A 23,866-nucleotide genomic window follows, 5' to 3' on the forward strand; every position below is an offset into this window, starting at 1 on the left:
GCACAGAGCAGATGCAACCATCCTTGTTCAATGAATTAGTGAATGAATTCATGACTAAACTGAAAGACTGCTAGGACTACTGCCAAGCAGGGGTAGATATCCCCAGGCCCTGGCTCCTTAAATTCTTAGAACTCAGGAGGCCACCTGCTACCACCCCCACCGCCAGCCCCAAGGACAGACAGGACTGGCAGGATTATTCTCACTTTATTTCTGGAGAGTTTGATTGATGCAGTAACACTGATTCCAGGCGAGGGCAGGGGCATGGGGACCCCTAAAGCAATCAGCATCCTGTGGCCCAAGGTGCCCCCCATCCCCAGACCTGGGCTCCCCCTCAGTTACAGTTAAATAGAGAGAGGAAGATCTCCCCAGGGAGTCTTGGGAGGGTCTGCCTCCTGCACATGCCCCCTCTAGGCAGAGGAGTCTGAGCACAAGCTATTTACAGTATTCACATCCACTGACCCCACCAAACCAAGGCAAATACTACAGGCGGCCCTTCCCCAGGGGAGGAGGCCACAGAGGCTGTGAGTGTATGTGTGTATGGGAGGTGTCCGCAAGTGTGAGCACACAAATGCACTGAGGAGCAGGGCCTTGCTCCAGCCAGAGACAACAGTCTATAAGGTGCTGATTAAAAATAACAGAGAGGACCCACCCCCAGGGGCCCAGGCCACTTCCGGCTTTGTTCTGTCTCTTTCTTTTCCAGACATCCTGGTAGATGATGCAGAGGAGCCCTCATAGCTGTGCCTGGATCCAAGGCAACCCCTTAAAGGACTTCTGGGGGGAAAGCAGGAAAGGAAACAGTCAGGCACACTATGCTTCAGAGCCCAGCCAGCCAGGGTGGGGGAGGCGTGTGGAGTGTGAGCAGACCCCCGGCGGAGCTGGAAGAGAGGGCAGGGATGGGAGTCCTGGGAACTGTGGATCTGGGAGCCAGGGATCCCTACCTGTAACCTGCGGGGGCTGCACCACAGCTTTCTTGAGGAAGGCGTCTGCCTCTGCGAAGGGCAGGAGGGCCTCTGCTGTTCGGCCTAGACTCTTTTCGCCAGAGGGTCCCTTGGGGGAGAAGCCATTCTCCTGGTGTGCTGGGAGAGGCTGCAGGCCATTCACCAGGGACCCTGGTGACTCCTTGTTTGGCAGGCTGTGGATGCAGGGGCCATGCTCAGGCACCTCACATCCTAGGACAGCCCAGGTACCCCACAGCTCCAGTTTGCCCAGACTCCCTGCTCAGGGTCCCGGATGGGGAGCTGGTACCTCCACTGAGGCTCCTGGGGAACCAGCTCCTCTTTCTGCACAGCCTCCTTCTGCAGCCCCGAGGGCCGTGACTCCCCGGCGTTGACAGGGTCTATCACAGGGAAGGAATGGCCATCAGTTGCTGGCTGGTGAGAGGAGAAGGTATGATGATGGCGTGGCGAAGGGGACAGAGTGGGGGGAATAGGGCCTTTACCTGGGCTAGAATTGTTGGTGTTTGCTTCCTTTCTGTCCAGTTTCTGCTTTGAAGAGGAAGAGCAATCAGACTCAAGGTGCATCTGGCCCCACCAGCCGGAGGCGCTGAATTCTTCTCTCGTCCAGCCCAGACCCTGAGCAGCCTGCCACAGCTTCCTTCCTCCATCCCGAATGCCTTTCCCCAGCCTCCTCCTCACCCACCTCCCACTGCCGACGCTGCCCTTTGGGGAATCCTGACCTTGGTTTCAGCAGCTTCTGACTTCCGAGTCCTCTTCATGATCTCCTCCAGACGCTGTTTGGAGGCCCCACATCAGTTAGGCCTAAGTGCCGCCCTGATCCCAAACCTCCCACCATCCTGGGGTCTCAGGGCCCTCCCAGCTCATACCAGTCCTCTACAGGCCAGGAACCAGAACTCGCCCCAATTCCCTCTTGTCCAACCCTTTACAGTCCAAGGCAGGGCCCGCCCAGAAGATGGCCCCGCCCACAGGGGCACCACCCACCGCTCCCCTACCTTTTTGCGCTCTTGCCGCTCCTGCTCCTCCCTCTGGAAGTGCTTTTCCCGCTCCAGACGCTGCCTTTCTGCCTCTTCCCGGGATCGAGCTTCAGCCTCCTCTTTCTGCCAAAGACCCCAGGGAGCTTTAAGCAGCTGCACTCCAGCCTTCCCTCCTGACCAGCCCTCGGCCCACCAGCAGCAGGCTCCAGCGCCCAGCCCGGCACTGCCCGCTGGGCACCTGCTTCTGCAGCCGCTCCTGCTCCTCCTGTTCGGCCTGCGCCTTCTCTCGGGCCTCTTGCTCCTCCCGCCTGCGGGCCTCTGCCTCCCTTTCGGCCCGGGCCTCGGCCTCCCGAGCCAGCTGCTCCTCTCGCATTCGCCTGGAGGACACAGGAAACTCGTGCTCAGTCCCGTGCTTCTTTAGCAGCCCCCATATGGGCCCCTGAGTCCCCGAGGGCGCACTCACTTGTCCCTTTCTGCCTGGAGCTTCCGCTCCTGTTCCTCGCGCTCCCGCTGCTCCCGGGCCTGGCGCCGCTTCTCAGCCAGGAGGCGAGTAGCCTCTTCTCGGTCTGTGGTGCCAGCTATGGGTTTGCCAGGGGTCGCTGGGGGAGCAGGGGCAGGGGGTGAGGTCGGGACAGCAGTATCTGGAGTGGAATCAAGGTCCAGGAGTCAGCACACACCAACTCAGGCCCCTCCAGCACCCCAGCATGCCTGTACTTCCTGGACCTCAGGGCGACCCACCCATCCACCTTCTGCCATCAACTTAGAGTGTGAGCTCCTCTTCTCTGGCCTGTGGCCTGCGACTGGACCTGCTGAGGGCAGGGGCCTCCTCTTCCTGTCTGCCAACACCCAGTTCCCAGTCATCTCTGGGCCCACACCTCTGACCACTTGCCCACACAGGAAAAGCTGTCTTCTCTTGCCCTGCCCACCTCTCCACCTCCTCTCTTCATGCCCACCTGCAGGGACCTCAGCTGTGGGCTGTTCCTTCTGGGGCTGGGCTGGGGTGGGTGAGGGCACAGGCGAGGGTGCCGGTGAAGCTGGGGCTGCAGGCTCCTTCTCTTCGCTGGCCTTGCCCTTGCTCTGGTTCTTGTCCTCGGGTCCTGCTGCCCTGGAGTTCTCCTTTGCCTCATCCTTCCTCCGAACCCGCCCCTTGGGTGATGCAGTGGTGCCTCGGGGGGATGGTGGTTTTGGGGGTAGAGCATGGTTGGGCCCTGGGCTGGGGCAGGGAGAGACAGGCCTGTGCCAGGATGTGGAGGGAGAGGATGGCCGGGCCTTAGATTTGGGACTGAGAGAAAAGGGAAACGTTAGGCCTGGAAGACAGTGTCCACACACATATACACACACAGCATGTCATTCCTCAGGGGACTGTGCCTACCTGCCTAGGTCAGCACCCCCCACCTCATATACTGTCACGGAACCATAGTACTTCCTGTGAAAGTATATATCCCAGTTTGTAATTACATAATCACGTAATTAACATCTGTCTCCCCAATAGTCGGTAATATTAATAAGAGCAAGAATGAGGCCTAGTTTGGCTCACCAAAGTGTCCTCAGCACTCAGAACAGTACCTGGCAGGTCCGTTCATTCATTCAGCATCTGTGGAGAGCTTACCAGCTGCCAGGCACTGTTCTAGGTGCTAAGGTACTTCGGTGATCGAAACACTCAAAAATAAAAATAAAAATCTGCCCTCAAGGAGTTTTCATTCTAGAAGTGGGTGCCCAACAAATACCTCTGAAGAAACGAATAAACGAATGGCCTGGTGACACGCAGGCCGTGCCCACCTGAGCTCGGAGGCCGTGCCAGCAGAGAGGCGTGGGCGAGGCGAGGCAGGCAGTGACTGGCGCTTCTTGAGGCTGCGTTCCCGGGCCAGGGCGCTCTTCTCCTTCTCATTTTCCCGCTCCTTGTCCTTCTTCTCCTTTTTCTGCACCTGGTGAGGAAGGGGATGGAGAGCAGGGAGGCAGGGAGCAGAGGTCAGCGGTGCCCACACTCTCAAGCTGGGCTCCCTGTCCCCACCTGCTTGGCCACTTACCGGCGAGGCCTGGGGCCTGCGGTGGACCGGGGTGGGGCTGCCCAGTGAGCTGGGCTTGCGGCGCTCCCCACGCTCCCCGGAGGAGGGGGTGCAGCGGTGCACGCTGCTGCGGGGGGCGCTGCATGGCGGCATCAAGGGGCTGGCAGAGGCCGAGCGCGGGCACACCGGCACGGCTGCAGAAGGATGAGTGCGGTCGGGATGTGGCCCACACGCGAGGCTGGCCCCTGCCCGGCCCCTCATGGGGGCTCTCCCAGGGCCGCTGCCCCTACCCTGGTCACGGCCATTGCGGGGCAGTGTTACTGCACTGCGACTCCGTGCCAGGAAGGAGAGGGTGGGCGTCATGAGACGGTCTACGATGCTGCTCTCCCATGCGCTCAGCTGCAGGCTTCGATCTAAGGGGAGAATGCCAAGAGGAGCTGGTCACTGCAGGGGGGTCGCAGGGGACAGGCAAAAGCAAAAGGGGGTGGCCAGGTACCATCCCATGCCAAGACCAAGGAGTCTTCCCCAGGAGGGCTCTATCTTGATCACCCCTGGCCACACCTCTCTGCCCTGGGGTCTGACCCCCACTGCAGACTGAGGCAACAAGACACTTTCCAGAGCAAAGCGCTGCATAGCTTGAGGGTCCCCTCCTACCTCTCTCCCAAGGTGAAAGGGCTTTGAACTGTGAGTGCAGCAAGGAGCCGCCCAGGGTTGGTGTCCCACTGTAGGGCCCGTTCCCTCCTGCTATCAGAGGGCTGGGGAGGCGTGACCCCATGGATTTGGGACAGTAGAGGGCCTTGTGCTCCTTTGATTCAGGAGAGTCCCAACTTTCAGGCGTCCCATGCCAGGGAGAGGCTGCTAGGGGGCCTGGCTGCCCTGGGCTACCCTGCTCTATCCCCTCAGCTGCTGGGTTATTTTTAAGCCTCAGTCAGGTGGGTTTGGTACAACAGCTGATTTGGTTGCCAGGCAACCGAGCAACCAAATAAAAGCTGGAGAAATTTATAAATAACTCCTACCATGGCCCTTCACATGTGAGTACCAGGGCAGTGAGAAGCAGGGCCTTGCCACCCTGGTTGGCCACAGCTCTGGAGCCAGCCAAGGCCATGGCTGGGGCTCTGAAGGCAGAGGGCAGGGTTGCATGGACCCTCCAGGGTGAAGCCAGAAAAAAAGGGCCCCCTCCACACACACAGCAACCAGGCCAGTCTGGTACCTGGGGGCAAAGCCACCTGCTGAAGGCTGGCCTAGGCCAGCTGGCTGTGGTTGGAGATGAGGCTGCTTGCCCATTCCCACCCCCATCCCCACCTGCTCTTGAGGCCCTGCCAGGCTCTCTGTCTGCTCTCTGCCCTTTGTCTCTCTTCTCCTTCCTGCAGGGCACATCTCTGTCCTCAGGGTCCAGACCCAAATGCCGGCTCCCCCGAGGGGCACAGAACCCTGGGTGGGGTAGAGTGGGGATGGGGACCTGGGGCTCTTGCTGAGCTCAGAAGGCTTGGAGGGAGCTACAAAGGACTCTGGAGGGAGCAGGGCTGGGCCTTCTCTTACTTCTACTGGGGGAGTTCCAGAGCGTGGCAGAGGACTTTGAGAGCCGCTTGTTGATTATAGAGTCCACGTGTTTGGGCAGGTTTACTGCCGACACGGAGCACCTGCTCCCACCTAGAGGGGAAAAGACACGGCATTAGGGCCGGGCCACACAGGAGCTGGGGCGCACTGAGGCCTTCCATGCAGGATGCTCCGCGGGCAGGTGGGTAAGGGAGGAGTGGGCAGGCTAGGAAGGGGAGGAGGAGGCAGACTTGGCTCTGGGAAGAGGGTTGGGGGTAGGTGATCAGAGACAACCTGTATTGGGGGAGCCGACGGAGAAGGAACAGAGGGAGGAGATGGAGTAAAACTAGAGGAACTACAGCCTTCCTGGCCAGGAAGCCATTCCCTAAGGCTGGGCACTGCATGCCCTCCCCACTACCACCCGATGTTGCACTTGCTGACTCTGCCCAGCCAAGGCACTATGGCTACAACACCCACGTACTGGGACAAAGCAGAGACGTTCCTAAACAGGAGAACCCACAGTCACAGCCATTTGCACAAATCCACATGTTCATAGAGACACACAAAGACAAAGACATGCAGGCACAGGCATATAGAGTGATAGGTACTTCCGCATGCACACATGTGTGCAGACATGCACAGGTACAGAAACACAAACACTAACAGATAATGTGCCAGACCCAGATGCACACAGGCATGAACACATCGAAGCAACTTAATAATGGTATTTGTAACAGCTAACAGTTGTTGAATGCTTACCATGTACCAGGCACTGTGCTGGACACCACACACATGTTACCTCACTTGATCCTCCCAAACATCTACCTACAACCTCGGAGGCAAGTAGTATTGTTATCCCCATTTTACAGATGAAGAAAGTGAGACATTGAGAAGTTAGAGGTTACACTGCAAGTGTCAGAGTTGGGATCCTAACCCAATTCTGTCTGACTTGGGAGTCCTTCCTGAGGTCCTCAAGGCCACAAACACACCAAGGCAAACACATATTAAGACAACCAATGCCCAGATCCATGAGCACATAGACCAAAAGATACACAGCTAGGAATACTGGACCTCCCGTTACAGAAAGGTGTCCAGACACAGCAGTACATACATGCCAGCAAAGAATCAGACCAAGTCCACAATGGCCTTACATGAAGAAAACCCAGAGACAAAAATCTACCTTCCAAGACAGGTCCATAAGGGGTGGGGGTCGGAGGGGACAGTTTTCTTTAAATATTCCGTGTCTACAGGGCATTCAAATCCTCTTTTATGTATCATCAACTGATAATTGTCAGGAGCAAAGAAGGCTAACCCAAAAATGACAGGTTTGACGAGCAAACCAAACGAAGAGACTCCATCTCTGACTCGATAGTGGAAGTCCTTGAGAAGGGACAGTTTGGTCTACAGAACATTCCAGAATATACCCATCACATGAGCAAGGCATACCTGCGGCAGGGAGCTGCCAGTCCTGCAGTGAAGCTGCTCCCTTCCCCCACTCCTCAGGTCCCAGCCTCGCCCACCCACCCACCAGCCCCTCCAGCCCACTCACTGGTCTTATGTCCTGGGGAGCTGTGGTGCAGGGCCCCTGCCCAGGACCAGCGCTGCTGCCGGATTTCAGCCCACGTTTTCTTCACTGACCGCTGGATGGCTGCTTCATAGCGCTCCTGGAAGGGAGCAAGAGGGAGGTCTGCGCTCAGAATCATTCATCATCTCTGGGAGAAAAACCCCTTTCTCTCCTGTGACTGCCCTCCCCCAGCAGTTTTCTCTTACTCATTGCAGGTAACCAAGGGTACTGAATCCTTGCTATGATTAAGGACAATTTGCCAACGGATCCCTTTCAACTTGTTCTTGAGGAGCTTTTCACTGTTCTTGAGTCATTTCCTGAGTGTATGAGCTGTTTCTCTGAGCACAGGGTGGGACTGTCCCTGCCTGGGGCTCTCAGGTAGAGCCATGCCCTCTGGCACTGAGGGTCCTGACCCTGGAGCAATTATTTTCCTGTCAGCCTGAGACCACTGGACAGAGCCAGGCCACGTTTTCCTTTCATTTCCTCACTGGGGCTCAAATCAGGGCTCTCCTCACACTGTAGAGCTCAGCACACTCACATAGACTCATCTCTGCATATAAATACCCACATATGGGGCACACACGCGCACACGCACACTCACACACACAAATACTTGTTCTGACAGCACATGGTCACGGATGCCCACCCTGGCAAGTACTGACCCAATATGTCCGCAGTTGCCCAGATGTTCAGATATTGTACCCACAGAGACGCAACTATAGGTGTGAACACGAATATGACCATGTGGACAGAGATGATGCAGAGGCATGAACACAGATGTGTGTACACACTGAACCAATGTACAGATGTGTACGTACGCGGGTACGCAGATCCACGCACACCCAGTTGGAAGTCAACACAAACGTACCTTGTTCTTCTCGAGCTTCTGCCGCTGCCGCTCCTCCAGGGCCGCTCGGCGCTGCTCGGCTTTGAGCCGCTGCTCCTCCAGCCGCCGCCGGCGCTCCTGGAGCTGCTTCTCCCGAAGGGCCTTGGCCTTCTCCTCCTTCTCCAGCCACACTGCCTTCTTGGCTGCTGTGGGAAAGGAGCCCCAAGGGGTGTGAGGCACTCTGCTGAGGGGGGACCATCCCTGTTAGCCTGGCCCTGAGTGGGCTTTCTCCTGCTTGCTTGGTGGAGAGGTGCCTCCAATCTCAGACCCCCTCAAATTAACGGGCTTCCTGCTAATGGGCTCAGGCCTCAGAATGGAGGCCTCGGTCCCCCACTGGCCTCATGCTCGCTCCGCACTGAAGGACAAATGAGCTCTTTAGTGCCAGACCCCTGTCTGGCTTTGGGGCCTGTTGGACAGATTTTCGTGAGCTGTGATCGAAAGGTGAGCCTCCAGGTCTGAATCTCAGGTACTCCGTGAGCTGTGTGGCTCAGGCAATGATTTCATCTCTCCGAGCCTGTTTCTCAGCCTCAAACTAGGCTGAGAGCATTAACGGGGCTAACACAGGTACTGCCTCAGCACAGTGCACATAACTAAGTGTCCAGAAGTGTTAATGTTATTAATAGGGCATTGATGGTGATGGTAAGGAAGATGACAATGTTTCCTAAACACTCACCCAGGTACTTGGCCCGCTCTTCTCGCCGCTCCTTTGCCAGTTTGTGTCTCTCTCCTGCCTTCTTCACATCTTAGTAAAGGGAACAAAGTAGATTTAGGTCAAGTGGCTCCTCCAAAGGAGAGCCAGCCTCAGCTGCCCACTCCCCCACCCCAGGCCTCACCCCATCCCTTTCCCCACCTCCTCTAGGGCAGAAATTCTCTCTGATGGTGTCACCCAGGGCTGGGACCCTGAGCTAAAGGGCCTGGGCCAGGACATCACACACACCTTGCTTGGCCGAAGGGCTGTCGGAGGCTGGCACTGCCGTTGGGGATGACTGGCTGCTCCTTCGAGGAGGCCTGGAATCCCGTGGGCCTGTGGCTGGTGGGGTGGGTCCCCTGATCTTCACTTCTGAGAAAGGGGACTCTTCCTGCTGGGGGGCTGGTCTAGGCCCAACCAGCCCTGAGGGGCTCTCTGGTTCCAGTGAGAGCTGCTTAGAGTTAGTGGCATTCTTCATGGCAGGAGGGGTGTCCGGGGGAGTGTCGGGGATCAGGGCTGACATCGGTGGCGGTGGTGGCGGAGGGGAGGGGTCACCTTCTGGAGAAGGTCTCGGCTCTGGCGGGGTCCTGGCTGCCATAGCTGGAACACCAACACAAGAGAGGAGAGTCAGGCAGTGTATCTGCAATATCAGTTTAACTCAAAGCTTTCTCTCTTGCCCAACTGACTTATTCATTCATTCACCCAACATGTTCATTGAATTCCTTCTATGTACCAGGCCCTGTTCCAGATACTAATGATATAATGGTGAGAAAATAGCCATGGTCTCACCCTCTAGCAGGGCAGACCACGCGCCAGGCAGTTACAGTAGAGAATAAGTACTATGTCGGGGGGTAACACAGCAGACATGGTTAACTGATGTTTGGGGGCTTCCTGAAGAAGTAACAATAAGCCCAGCTCTGAAGGATGAGCTCGAGCTGGGAAACCAGAAGGAGAGGGTTTTGGCAAAGAGAAGAGCATCTGCAGAGGGGCAGAAGGGAGCAGCGTGTGTTCGAAAAACAGAAACCCTAGCTGGGTAGCTAAGTTGGTTAGAGATTTGTCCTGATATGCCAAGGTTGTGAGTTCGATCCCTGGTCAGGGCACATACAAGACAACAAATGAATGCATAAATGAGTGAAACAACAAATTGATGTCTCTCTCTCTCTCTCTCCCCCTCTTCCTCTCTCTCTAAAATCAATAAATAAGCCCTGGCCGGTTTGGCTCAGCGGTTGGAGCATTGGCCCGCGGACCAGAGAGTCCCGGGTTCAGATCCTGCTAAGGGCATGTACCTCGGTTGCAGTTTGTCCCTGGCCCCGGTTAGGGTTGTGTGGGTGGCAGTAAGTCAATGTGTCTCTCTCACATCGATGTTTCTCTCTCTCTTCCTCCCTCTCTCCTTCTTGCTCTATCTGAAGATAAATGCGAAAAATGTCCTTGGGTGAGGATAAAAAACAAACAAATAAAATCAATAAATAAAAATTTTAAAGAAAAAAGAAGAACTGAGAAAAAGTTTATAGTACTTATTGATCTACCAAACAGTAATGATTGGTTTCCATGTCTGCCTTCTTCACCTTTCTGCTTTACCTCAGGGTCACAGTGCCCAACTCAGGTCTGGTACTCAGAGGGTGCCAATGCTGGGTACATGGGACTGGCAAGGAAGAACATAGCACGGGCACAAGTAGGATCCCCTCTTGGGCGGGCAACCAGCTATATCCATTTCGTAACCTTCTTTTGTTTTCCTAGCACCCTCAGATTGCTGCTGCTGCTTCTTTTTTTTTTTTATCCTCACCCGAGGACATTTTTCCATTTTTTCTTCAGACAGAGTGGGAGGGAGAGAGAGGAAGAGAGAGAGAGAGAAACATCGACGTGAAAGGGACACATTGAGTGGTTGCCACCCACACGACTCAACCAGGGCCGGGGACAAACTGCAACCGAGGTACGCGCCCTTAGCGGGAACCAAATCTGGGTCTCTCTGTACTGCAGGCCGATGCTCCAACCGCTGAGCCAAATCGGCCAGGGCACTTCTTTTTTTTTTTTAGAGAGAGAGAGAGGAAGGGAGAGGGAGAGAGAGATATAAACATCGATGAACATCAATTGGCCACCTCCTGCCTGCCCCTCACTGGCGTTTGGGCCCACAACCTGGGCATGTGCCTTGATCCGGAATTGAACCAGTGACCTCTTGGTGTATGGGTTGATGCTCAACCACTGAGCCACCCCAGCCAGGTGCTCAGATTTCTTCTTTTAAGACATCAGTATTTCAGGGGCCCTGTAAAAGATACCAAAGAGTCAAGGCAGGAGGCCACATGACTTGGTATGTACCAGCATATGCATACATGTGAGTACATGTGCCCTATGGGGCAGCTGAAAGATAGGTCTTGGTGTCAGTCAGATGAGCGCCCAATTCAGATGTCAATACTCCAAGACAAGAAGGAAAGGCCTGCTTCCCTGGCAGGTAACCTTGGGCAAGCGAGTCAATTTCTCTAAGCCTTAGTTTTCAAATCTGTAAAATGATCCCGAGCTAGCAGGGATGTGAGTAAAGTGCCTGGCACAATTAATGTGCCAGGAAACAGCACTTCCCTCCCTGCCCCTGTGGGTCTTACAGAGCTCCCAAAGAGAAGTCTCTACATGTTGAGCCTTAGTGCCATCTGCTGCTACTCTGGGCACTGAAGGGACCAGTTGGGACACAGCCACCGACCTGGGCTTAGGGAGCAGGGCCAGGGTCCAAGGGAAGGTGCATCTAGGGAAGTACCGTTTGTTCCTATAAGGTGCCTCCACGATACTAGGTCCTCTGCTCTGGGAACTCTAGCCCTCTCAGGAGGTGACAAATTCCCCATCCCTATGGGTGACAATGTATGTGCAGGGACTCACAAAACATCACCTTTGGGACTGGGTACCTTTTTCAGGGAGACAGGTGCCCAGTGGTTGAGTAGGGCCTCCGAAAGCACACTGTTTGAATGTGAATTCCGGCTTCCCCACTGTCGGTATGACCTCGGGCTAGTTCCAGACCCTCTCTGCGCCACAGCTCCTCTTCTATAAAACGCAGACAGTACCCACCTCACTGTGAGGACTGTGAGGAGTGTTAGTGGTAACAATAACCACTAAGAGTTATATATTTCTTGAGAGCTTCCTAAATTGAAAGCACTTTACACATAGTTTAATCCTCACTGACGATACTTATGAAGGAGGCACTATAAATATCTCTTTCATACAGATGAGGAAAGTAAAGCAAGGAGACATTGAGTAAAGTGATTTGAGGTCACTCAGCTGGTAAGCGATGGAGGCTGGACTTGAACCCAGCATCTGTCACCAGAATCCATGCGCTTACTCATTACACCGGCCTGCCTCTGTTTAAGGCAGTATGAGATAACACATGTTACACAATGAAATTATGTAAGGCCCACACTATCCCCCCCCCCCCCATTCCTTCCCTTCTAGCTTCCTGGGCTCCAGGCAGGAGCCTCAGCAGAGGCTCTGTGTCCCCGAGAGCTCCTAGACTGCATGCCAGTCGACCCAGCTCTCCCCATGCCAGCTCCAGAAGGCCACCTGGTCACTGCTGGTCTATTTTCCTGCCACCTGCAAACTCCTTTCCAACTCCAATCAACAATAAAGCTACAGCTGGTCCTGGAATGAGGTTTCATACAACATCATTTTGTTATAACGTTGATGAGATACCGCAGGAGCTTAACTCTTGTTCATATCAATTAGCCTATGGCAAAACTGCTTTCATTAGATGTTGTTTCACTTAGAGTTACAGGGCCTACTGATGGCACTGAAGACTTACTGTAGTGGCAGCTATTCAGTGAGTGCTTACTACATACCAGGAGCTGAGCTATTCAGTGAGTGCTTACTACATACCCTTCGTATCCCCATTCTGCATCTTCATATGAACTCTGAGAGGCAGAGATTCTGATCCCCATCATGCAGATGAGATGATCAAAGCTTACCCCACTGAGTACATTTGCCAGGGTCACAGATCTCGTACATGGCAGCATTTGAATTTGGAACTGTTTGGGCCTAGGCATGTAAGTACTAAGTTTGAAGGCTGAGGGTGAGGCCGGATGTTGCCAATCTCCTAGCACCTGTGCATGCTGCAGGTGTTGCAAGGAAAATGCGTAGGCAAATATTTGTCTAGACATAGGCAAATCACACCCACAAGGCAAGACACTGAATCTCCAACTAGGTCCTGACGAGCTGTGTCAAGGGAACCTGGGAGGAGCAAGAGAGAAAGGTCTTGAAAGACCTGTACCTGAGCGTCAGATGCAGCGGAGTAGAAAGGTCTTGGGCTTCGGTACAGGCCTGAGTGGGGAATCCTAGCTCTGCTGTGGGACCTTGGGCAAGCCCTGAACCTGGCTGAACCTCAGTTTCCTCAGCAAGTTGTTGAGAGCAATGGTGAGTAGGTACATCATGCCTGGTACCTGCCGGATAGAATCTGTCCACTTCTTCCCATCTCTGCCACGAGAACCCATGTGGGTCAGGACTCCACTCCCATTGCTCCATGACACTGCTCTCCTCAAGGTCACCAGGGACCTCCATGTTGTTCAATCCAGCAGCCATTACTCAGTCCTTGTCTTGCTAACCTATCAGCTACCTCTGACACAGCTGATCCCTTGGTGCTCCTTGAACACTTTCTTGACTTAGCTTTCAAGACAACACACTCTCCTGGTTTGCCTTCTACCTTGCTGACTGTGACTCTTCAGACTTCTTTGTTGATCCCTCCTTAACTTGCTCACCTCTCAGCACTGAGTGCCCCGGGGCTCAGTGGAGGACCTCACCTCTTTTCTGTCTACACGCATTTCCTCGGTGATCTCATCCAGACTCATGGCTTTAAATACTACCACTTTGCTGATGACAACCAAATTTGTTTCTCTAGCCCCGACCTCTCCCTCAAGTTCCAGTTTCACTCATGCAGCTCCCTACTTGATACACCTGGGTGTCTCATGGACACCCCAAATTTAACACATCCAGAACCGAGTTCCTGATATTCCATGCCCCCCAATGCTGCTCCTCCCCTAGTTTTCCCCATCTCAGTCAATGGCAACCCTGTCCTTCCAGTTTCTCAGGCCAAAACCCTTGGAGTCATTTTAGAATCTTTTTTTTTATCTCATACCCCACTTCTAATCTCTCAATAAATCTTTTTGGCTCAATGTGCAAAATATATTCTGACACCAATAATTTTTACTTCTAACATCTTGGTTCAGTCACTACCATCCTCTTATAAAAGACCCCCCCCCCCCCCATTCTCTGTTCCCCTTGGTCTTTTCTCAACACAGCAGCAAGTGATTGATTCTGTTTAAAAAAAAAGTCAGATTAAATCACTCCTCTGCCCGGCCGGTGTGGCTCAGTGGTTGAGCATCGACCCATGCACCAAGAGGTCACCGCTTTGATTCCCAGTCAGGGCACATGCCCAGGTTGTGGGCCAAATCCCCAGTGGGGGGCACGTAGAAGGTGGCCAATCAATGTTATCTCTCATCGATGTTTCTATCTCTTCCTTTCCCTTCCTCTCTTTCTAAAATCAATAAAGAAAAAAAAATATTTAAAAATAAAATAAAAATTAAAAAAATGTGGACAAAATCCTCCAAAGATGCCCCATCTCCCAGGGGGAAACTCAAAGGCATCACATGGCCTCCAAAGCCCTTCGGGATCTTCCCTCTCCAGCCCATTATCTATTAGGCCCCATCTCCTCCTCCGCTGTGCCCCCCTCAGTCTATGCCAACCACTGTTCCTTAAATGTGCCAGGCACGCTCCTGCCTCAGGGCTCTGCACTTGCCGTTCCCTCTGCCAGGAATTCCCTGCCCCCGATTATGTATGTCTCACTCCCTCACTTCCTTCAGGCCTTTACTTGAATGTCACTCCTCAATGAGGCCTTCCTTGACCCCCTATTTAAAATGACAAACTGCAGTTGACGTCTCCCTCCCTTCCCCATCTGTATTTTCTTCTTTCCCACTCCGTTTTTCTCCACAAGCATTAACCCCATTTTAACACTCTCTCCCACTGGCAGGAGATAATCTCCAGGAGGGAACGCATTTTTGTCTATATTGTTAGCCGTTCTGTATCTAAGGCAACAGATGCTGGCACACAGGCACTCCACAACTATCTGTTGAATGAATAAATCAATGAACTCCACCCTGGCAGAGATCATCAGCGTCTCTTACGTGGATGACTGCAAAGTCCTCCCATGGCTCTCCCCACACCCATTCTCACTCTGCTGTCCAGGGAGCAGCCAGAGCAATTGTTTCCAATGTGAATCTGATCGTGGTCCTCTTTGCCACCTGAAACCTCCCAGTGCTTCCTATTGCTCTGGAGATCAAGATAAAATTCTTGAACCCATTGCTCTGAAGATCAAGATAAAATTCTTGAACCCAAGCTGCAAGTCTGGCATAGTTTGAAGTCCCTATCCCCAGCCGCCCCCTACCTTTTGCATCTCCTCTCCATGTCACCTACCCACTTACTCTCTGCACTCTAGCCATACTGACCTTTTCATCTGATAACTAGCCATGCTCCCTGTAGCCATGGGGCCTTTGCACATGCTCTTCCTCCTCTTTTCTTAGATAACTCCCATTTAACCTGCATGTCCTACCTAGCTCAGTCATCATTTCCTCAGGGAAGGCTTCCCTAGGTCCTCTGATCGGGATGAAGTCCCTTATCATATACAGGCATGGCTTCGTGTACCTCTTGTTTGGAGCACTGTGACCCTTGCAATTTTAAACTTCCTCGTGTGGTTCTGTTTTAGTTGACAGCCTCCCCTAGGTTGTGAGGAAGCCCTATAAGGGCTGGGCCATGTCTGCTTTGCTCACTGCTGCCTCACCAGCAGACACCGCGCTGCCAAGGACATGAAGACAGTCACGAAATGCTGGTGAAAGAGAATCAAGGGCTGTATTGGAAGACACCCTTGCCTTCAGCAGGTGTATAAAGATTTTCACTCTAACAAAAGGTACATCTACATGGCAATTTATTGCAAAGGAATGAACTCTTGAAGGAAAGCAAAACAACAAGCAATTCCATCTCAGCTGAGTTGGGGCGGCTTCCTGGACTAAGGCACTCAGGTAGAAGTTAATAACAAGTGTTTACTCCAGCAGCACAAGAAAGACTTCTCGACAGGCAAACAAGACTTTTGGAACTCTTTTTTGGACCTGGTGGACTATTGACCTGAAATACAAATATTTTCCTCAGAATTATGCCAGCCCTAACGAAATGTCATTGGGACAGTGTTATCTGGAACAAATTATATTACACCAAATTAATTCCTTGGTGAATTATCTATACAGTATGATTAAGCTAATTTCTGGCGATTCCCATCTTCAATCCTGAAATGTGATCCTTCATTTTATTTTTGGTTTGTGTCAAAATACAAGGTTTTAGCCACTGTTAGTTTTATTTTGCTACAGTGATATCTACCAGAAGTGTTTGTTAAGAACTGGATAAGAGACAGATAGTTTGTATTGATTTCTTGGCACAAAGAGCATTAGCAGGGCAGAGGTGGAGGAGCTGAGTCTTGTCTTCTCAAGAGTCCCAAGGGGTCTCTGTACCTGGGGTCTGCAGAAAGATTCAGGCCAAGTCTCTCAGAGGACCTGTCATTCTACTCACCTTCCCCACCCTCTGGGAGCTGGCAGTCCTTTCCTCTTGTCCCTCCCTCCTCCTACCCCAATAATTGCTGCTCGGCCAGATATTCCCAGCACTGATAACTCAGCCTGGCTTTTCTGTTTGCCTCCCTGCCAGTGTGAGAGCTCATGGAGAGAAGAGACTGGGTCTTAATCCTTCTTGCAGCCCCAGGGCCTTATATAGTACCTGCCCGGCACAGAGTAGGAGCTCTATGTCTGTTTACTGAACACCTGGGAGGGTGGATGGATGGATGGATGGATGGACAGACGGACGAATGGATTGTGGAAAGCTACTTAGCCAGTACATAGTCAAACTCTAAGCTGCTCCAAAGTTTAGCCTTTCTAAACATCTTGATCATATCAGAGCCCTGTGTATGCCCTGCCAGCTCCTAAGCCCAGGAAGGGAATCCAGCTAATTTATTGAAGCCCTACCATATACTAGGCACTTGCCCTCATCTCATTTAATTCTTATGACAACCCTAAAGGGAAAGTACTAAGGATGGCCCGCGATTTGCAGGTAAGAACCTTACGTAGGCAGATTAAGTGAATTGCTCATGTCAGTATCAGAGGCAGGATATGAACCCAAGGCTGTGTGATGACAAAACCCTTATGTCACACTGTTTTGGACAGGCAACACTCCTCCCCAAGGCTTCTGCCTATTCTTTAAAGAAGGAAATGATGTGGTGGTTCCCCAGGGAGGTTTCCCTCATGATGGTGAAGGGTGCAGGTGGGGCCCGCAGGCACTGAGCTCACAGTGCAAGAATGCAGGGAAGGCAGGCTCCTGCCTAGGCTGGCCACCAGGAGGCAGGAAGTGAGGCACCAGGGCAGAGGGTGGGGGAGAGTGGCCCTCCTGCAGGGGGCAGAGTGAGGGAGTCCAGGGAGAGTTGGTGCACAGACAGCACCCCTGAGCAGGGAGTATGGTGAGGCAGAAGCATGATGAGGCAGAGAGAGGAGCTGGGACAGAGATCAGCACCTCTAGCCAGAGCCCTCCTGACTCTCACAGAACCTCCTTAGGTGGTAGCACTGGACCAGACAAGTGAATACAGTGAGGCCAACAAAGGGGCAAAGATACAGAGACAGAGTACACAGCACAGAGAGAGAGAGAGACCCCATGTGGACAGAGCCCACACAATGGCAAGAGACAAGACACATCTCCCTCAACCTCTCTCTCTCTTACACACACACTCGGAGCCAGGGATTCCCTCTGTGTGCCTCAGAGACACCCACACAGCACTCAGAGACACAATGTACCCTGTATATTTATACAACCTCATGCAGGTCACTTCTGCCTTGCCCCCTGGGCCCAGGGAAAGTCCAGTTAACAGCAGCAACAACTAAGGCTGTGTCGGTTACAACTGGACACTTTAAACACATCAATCAGTCCACTTCATCTTCACCACAATCCTATGAGGTAGATACTATGACCCCATTTTACAGATGCGGACATACATTCAGAGAGACTAAGACACTTGCTTAAGTCACACAGCTGGTGAGTAACAAAGCTGGAGTTTGGACACGAATCAGTTTAACAGTTTGTAACTTCACTCTGCTACCCTAAGGGGCAACTTCTGGGGCTTCCCCTTCTGGAGAGATCTGCCGGGAGGATGAGGGGTAGGCAGGAAGGACAAACCCTGGGGGATGCCTGACTGTGGGGCTGGGACAAAGGGGGCCCTTAGGGGGCAGTATTACTTCCGGCTAAGCCAGCCTGCTCCAGCAGTCCTCAGAACCTAGGCCACAGACCCATGGCAGGGCACTGGGGCCCAGCCACCAGCCTCTGTGGATGATGAAGCGGGGAACCCAACTGAGACGGCAGATCTGAAGGAGCTGCCGGGAGGGTTTGAGGGAGGGTTGGCGGCCATTGTTCCCAGCCTCCAATCAGGAGCACCCACTTCCTGTTATTTTAGGCGGCAGGAAATGACCCCATCCCTGCAGTTCAAGCTCCACCATGGCCCTCCCTCCGCGGGGGCAGGGCTGCCCACACTGAGGCCTAGATGCTGAGGGCAGAGGCCCAGCCTCAGGCCAAGGCCTGAGGATGGCCCATTGGCTGGACTGTCAACACTACCTGGAGCCAAGACCTCCTCCTGGTCCGACTTGTTCAGACTCCAACTTGGCAGGGGGTGGGGGGAAGAGGGGAGGCACATGCTCTACCTCTGCCTGCCAGAGAAAAAAGATCATAGGGTCCCCAAGACCAAGATGCCCACAGAAGACCAGCCGTGCAATGGATGTGGGTTAGACTCACCAGGTGGCTTGGCCATGATAATTCAGCATAGAGGTTTGGTGTACAGGCTTTAGAGTCAGATAGACCTAAGTTCAAATCCTGCCCCTGCTAGTTCCTAGTTGTGTAGATTTAGGCAAGTGACTTTGCTTCTCTGAGCCTCATCTGTAAAATGGGGATAATACTAGTCTCTACTTACGTTTTGAGGATCCAATGAGACAATGCATGTGACATGCTGAGCACTGTGCCTGGTGCAAAGGCCCTTAATAGATAGGAGTGGGAAATAAGTTGGTTCACCAGGGAGTCTATTCCTGGTCCACATCTGCTGTTACAAATGGCAAGGAGTGCTGATGGGGGCAGTGATACCATGCTCTCTAACCCCTACCATGCTCTCTGCTCCCCTCAGGACAGTGCTGCAGCTGAGAGGGGATGGAGAAACCGCTGTGCCCCGGAGTGCCAGGCAGAGCTGCCGCTGTCAACAAAGCTGCATTATCTGGGCCTGGCTCCTTGGCTCTCTTACTGGCCCCAAGGCCCAGCGGGGACCCAAGGCCATGGCTCCCAGCTGCTTGTGGCCTAACTTCCAGCCGAGATCAGACCTGAGCCCTGACTGCCCTCAAGTGCCACCACTTCTAGTCTGGGCCCTGCTTTCCGCTCCTTTCTCCACTCCCTCAGCCCTGCTGCACCAACGACTGACTGATGCCCATCCTGAAGGGGAAGCAGGTGGTGAACTGGCTTAGTGCCATTTCCTCCTCGTTTGCATATACATGACTGCGCATTAGGGTCTCATTAGAGGCCTCATTACTGGGCTCACCAGCCCATTTAGGGAGGAAGCTGTCGGTGGGAGGTGCTGGCCAGGCTGGACACTGTATGCAGAGATGTGGACCATTGTGCCAGCCTCACCAATTTCTACTCATCCTTTCAGGTCCAGCTCAGATGCCTCCTCCTCTGTGAAGCCTTCCACAAGTGGAGCCCTCTGATCACTGGATCACTGTTATACCTGGGTTTCCCTGCAGTGAACACGTGCTCCCCACTGGGCCAGCAGTTCCCTGAGGGTAGCTGTCTGATCCACTTCTCTGCTGTCTGCACAGCCAGCAGTGAGCTGGCCCATGGCAAGCATGGGTGTGCTGGCTGGCTGGCTGCACCCATCTCCTGTGTCCTCTCCTACTCCCACTGCGCCATTACACCCTGGCTCATGTCTGTCTAGAAGTTGTACCCCTCCTTGCCCTGTCCCACATTTACCTCGCGAATTAATCACACCTCTAATTAATCACATCTCTTCCTCAGGCCTCTGACAAAATTAAAAATAAAATTGACAAAAACAAAGAGCTAGTGTTTATTGAGCACTAACTATGTGCCAGGGCCTAGCCTAACTGTTTTAGGTGTTCATCTAATTTAATGACCCTAATGTCTCCATGAAATAATTTCTAACATTATGCTCACGTTATGGATGGGAAAACTTAAGACGTAGGTTAAGCAACCTCCCTGAGGTCACACAGTAATAAGTTATAAAGTGGAGACTTAAACTCTTTTACTCCAGTTTATACTCTTAAGCAAACTAGCTTCCAATTCCTGCCCTCTCCTCCCCATATGTATCCCATATCTCCCTGCTGGCACCAGTTCCAGTGAGCATGACCACAATAATGGCAATAACACTGTCCTGAGGGTGTCTGTGTGCCAGGGTCCTTTAGATACCTCATCTCTAACCTTCACTCTAACTCCTCCAAGACTGACAACAGCCTCCATTTTTCAGGGGCATAAACTGTATCTGGAGAAAGTCAGTCAGTTGCTCCGGTCCAGTTGCCAGTAAATGGCTCGCTGGGATTTCCACCCTGGTCTTCTGGCCCAAAGGCGGGTGCCACACTTGTCCCCTACCCTATGCTGCCTCCTGTTAATGCTCCGTGTGCAAAAGGAACTCAAAGAGGGCAGGGATCATGTCACGGGCACTCAGTCTCAGAACCATGCCTCGGATTCTCACAGGGCACTTGTAGTGGGCAGGACCTTTATTCCTAGGAAGTCTTTGGCTCAGAGGGGGCCTCTACTACTTTGACTTCTCTCTGTGTAAGGAATAGGCAACATTATGATCCAGGTTCTCATGTTATTCCATCCAGACCCTTGTATATAGAATAATCTTCCCAACTAGAACCCCATATACAGGCCCCATGCAGGCTTCCTAGTAGTCAAGCATCCCACCCATACCCCCATACTCAATCCAGGCATCCCACTGAAGTACCCTAATTATAAAGTAGCTAGCAACTCAGGCCCTCACCTCATTTACGGCCTAGTCACCACCATCACTCAGGCCATGACCTCACTCAGGCCATGACATACACACCAGTGCTGGGAACTCTCAGGTGCAGAGGGCCAGTAACCAGATGGGATGGACCCAACGTCTCCCTTGTTGTCCCCTATCAGGCTCAGCAGAGCCAAGACAGACCCAAGCACCCTTTCAGCACAGCCTACAGACCTTCTGAACCACACCAGTCTAATAGCCTCCCCCCCTCTGCTTCCTCCAGCTTCCACACCTACAGGGTACCCTCAGAGCACCCACGCTGGCATGGGGAGGTGCTCACCCACAGCCAAGCCGCTCCACCTTGTCCTGGGCTCTCGCACTCACAGACACTGTTTCATCCTGGGCCCACGCCCCAGGGGCCAGGGAGGTGGCCATGAGGATTAGGCTCTAGGACTCTATGGAGGTGTGGGGATGGAGCCACCTCCTCCCTGAGTCAGTGGGAACAGAACATGGGTCCTCAGTAATCATGCTCTTCCCTGCCCTTCCAGGAAGAAAAAGAATGAGAAATCCCTCCCTCCAACACCAGGCCCAACCAGAAATCTGTCCCCACCCCCCTCATCAGCTGCTCCCAGATCCGAATGGGATTTGCAGAAGTCCTGGGCGCTGGTGGTTGGTGGGGTGAGGGGAGGGAGAGCTTTGATGGTCTGGGGCCTGGAGAGAGAGAGAAAGAAAGAGACCAAGAACGAGAGCGAGGGAGTGTGTGTGTGTGTCTACGTATAAGGGGATATGTATCTAAAGTCTCAGGCTGAAGAATGATGTGGCAGGTCGCTGGAGTGCTGGCCTGGAGCCTTCACTTCATTCTCCAAGGAAAGATTCAGGCCCAGAGAGGCTGGGAAAGAGGACGAACAGGATAAGCTGATTTATTTCTGTCCTCTTCCTCCCCAAATCGGGTTGGGTGGGCTCCGGAGTAGGCCAGGCTGCAAGGGAGTCGACCCACTCCCCAGCTCCCGCCTTCGCCCCAAACAATGCTGCCTCCCCCTCCCCCTCGCCTTTATCCGGCGGGTTACTTGGCAGCCGCCGCTAGAGACCTCCCCCTTCCCTCCCCTCCCCTCCACCCGCCCGCAGCAGCAACAGGCCCTTTGCGCGGCAGCTGGAGGGATGGGGTGGGGGTGAGGTCTGAGCCCCGGCCTGGGCGTGGGGGAGGCCGGCGCCTAAGCTTCGGTATGCAGGGTTCCAGGCCTGAGAATCTGGACCCCCAAATACACATATTCAGGCTGGGGTCACACGTGCCGACTGGGGTTAGGAAGGACAGACGCCCTGGTTCAGTAGAAGAGGATCTTCAGGGCCTGGGTGGATGGGAAGGGGGGTGAGGGCGGGGAAGTCGAGGTGGCACTGGCTGGGGCGGAAGGGTCACCCGACAACTCTGGAGCGGGGTCCTCGCGGATCCCGCCACCCAATGCGCCCCAGCTCCCAGGTTGGGGAAGGGGTAGCTGTCAGAAGATGCATTAGTGGCTCCAAGTCGCCGCTACCGCAGAGCCCTTTATTTTTAAACTTCAAGTGGTCACAGGGCGCGGCGGGGGAGGGGTCCCCGCCCAGCGGGCCAGCCTCGTCCTCGGCTCCCCCGAGGCTCCTCGACCTGCCCCCCATCTCGCCTCTGCATGGCTCCCGGCATACCTGGGGGTGCGCCGGCACCCGGCTCGGCAAGTGGGCCGCTCTCCATGGCTGCAGCGTCACTGGGGTGTCTTGGGGGGAGTCTCAGCGGCGGCGGCGGCGGCGGCCAGCGGCCAGGACAGGGGTCCCGCGGCGCATCACGCCCAGCCCGCCCAGGCGGGCAACGACTCCGAGTGGGGGGCGCTCCGGGGAAGGTAGAGGCTGGCTCGGCTGGTGATCTGCGAGGCTCAGTTGCCGGCTGCCCAGAGTCTGACGGCTCCGGCTGCGACCCTGCTCCCTGCCCGGCGCCGGCCCAGTCCCGGCTGCGGCCCAACCCTATTGTACCGCCCGGGCTGGGCCTGGCCTCTTCGCTGGCATGTACCAAGTGCGACGCGGGGAGAGTCACCCCCGCAGTGCCCAGGGATCGAGCCGCCGCGCGCCCGTCCCGCCCGCCTCGACCCCACCCTGGACCGCCGGGCCTCAAGCCTCCGTAGCCTCTCCTGTGGTCGCGGCTGAGGGGCCACTAAGGCTCTGGGAAGACCACCATCGAGCTGCCTCCCCTGCGGCAGTGCATTGGTACGCGCCGCCGCGCGAGAGGACTATGTAGGGAGCGCTCTGGTGACTCACCCGCCACCAGTTCTGGGGGAAGTGGGGGGAGCGGGGCTAGGAGCCCCCAATCCCACCCTGGAGCCTGGGAGCACCGGCTCTGGGGCCTTGGCGGTAGCTTCAACTCTAAATTCTCTCCCAAACCCACCTCAAATAAAATTCACCTGGGGAGCGTGGGAAGACTGAAGGAAGGTCACATGTATACCCCTAAAAGGGCTAGGCTTTCTCTCCCCTGGTCATGGCTGGGATAGGGAGAGGCTCGGGAGCCTTGCAACCGCCCTTCCTCCAGCATCCTACAGTTGGTGTCGTCCCTGCTCCTCTTGGGTAATTACAGGCCTGCACCGCTGCTTCACCCAGGTCTTTAATCTGCTTGGTCCCTCCCAGCTCCAAACTGGGTGGTCCTGGCCCAGACCCTCCCCACCGCCATCAGATGACCCCTTCGGTCTCTTCCGAAGAATTTTCTCTCCTGTGGTCTGTTGAAGGAGGGACTAAGCCCCTCTAACTCCCCTCCCCCAAGAAACCCTTCTTCCCAGCCCTCTGGAGTGGGTCCCCCAATTCCTTGTTAGTGCCAGCTGAGGTGGGCTTCCAGCCAAGTCAGGCACAGCCCTGGCAGAGAAGGGGGAGCTTGCTGGGAAGATGGATCGATGATGGTGGTGCTGCAGAGATTGACAGAGGAAGGAGGAGGTGCAACTGGGCCTGCCCACCCCAGCCCTGCCCTTTGTCCTGACCTCTAGGTCAGTTCTCCACTTCTCCATTGTCCAGAGATTAGGCCCAGTGAGACGTTACCTTCCTGCTCCCCGTTCCCGCCAGTGTCTCCTCTTTGAGCAGCTCCAAAGAGCAACCATTTCAAGAAAGAGGTTGGAGAATAAAGGGATCTGGGTCTCAGGCAACCTGGGAGGAGTGAGTAGCTGGGGGACTGAACCCTCTGGGGAGGGGCTGGGGAAAGAATATTCCTCCTCTAGC

The 23,866-nt window shown here is 54.3% G+C and overlaps 1 protein-coding gene across 4 annotated transcripts; it reads right to left on the reverse strand.

The window, feature by feature from the left end:
* Positions 1 to 185: 185 nt before the first annotated feature.
* MAP7D1 (MAP7 domain containing 1) lies at positions 186 to 22,811 on the reverse strand. Of its 4 annotated transcripts, XM_036256195.1 has the most exons (18): positions 22,322 to 22,626; positions 8,860 to 9,210; positions 8,596 to 8,664; positions 7,905 to 8,068; positions 7,022 to 7,136; positions 5,476 to 5,586; positions 4,227 to 4,349; positions 3,958 to 4,130; positions 3,710 to 3,855; positions 2,884 to 3,212; positions 2,394 to 2,571; positions 2,169 to 2,307; positions 1,949 to 2,053; positions 1,676 to 1,729; positions 1,439 to 1,481; positions 1,246 to 1,336; positions 939 to 1,132; positions 186 to 771 (listed from the first exon to the last, which is right to left on the reverse strand). In XM_036256195.1, the coding sequence occupies exons 1-18, from the start codon at positions 22,365 to 22,367 to the stop codon at positions 761 to 763; spliced, it is 2,442 nt and encodes an 813-aa protein (XP_036112088.1). In that variant the 5' UTR covers positions 22,368 to 22,626; the 3' UTR covers positions 186 to 760. The 4 variants fall into 4 exon arrangements, with proteins under 4 accessions (XP_036112088.1, XP_036112086.1, XP_036112087.1 ...); XM_036256193.1 differs by having other exon boundaries at positions 3,958 to 4,349; positions 22,322 to 22,608; XM_036256194.1 differs by having other exon boundaries at positions 3,958 to 4,349; positions 7,905 to 8,065; positions 22,322 to 22,604.
* Positions 22,812 to 23,866: the final 1,055 nt, after the last annotated feature.

The sequence above is a fragment of the Molossus molossus genome, unplaced genomic scaffold (genome assembly GCF_014108415.1).
Source record: "Molossus molossus isolate mMolMol1 unplaced genomic scaffold, mMolMol1.p scaffold_m16_p_12, whole genome shotgun sequence".
Lineage (NCBI taxonomy): Eukaryota > Metazoa > Chordata > Mammalia > Chiroptera > Molossidae > Molossus > Molossus molossus.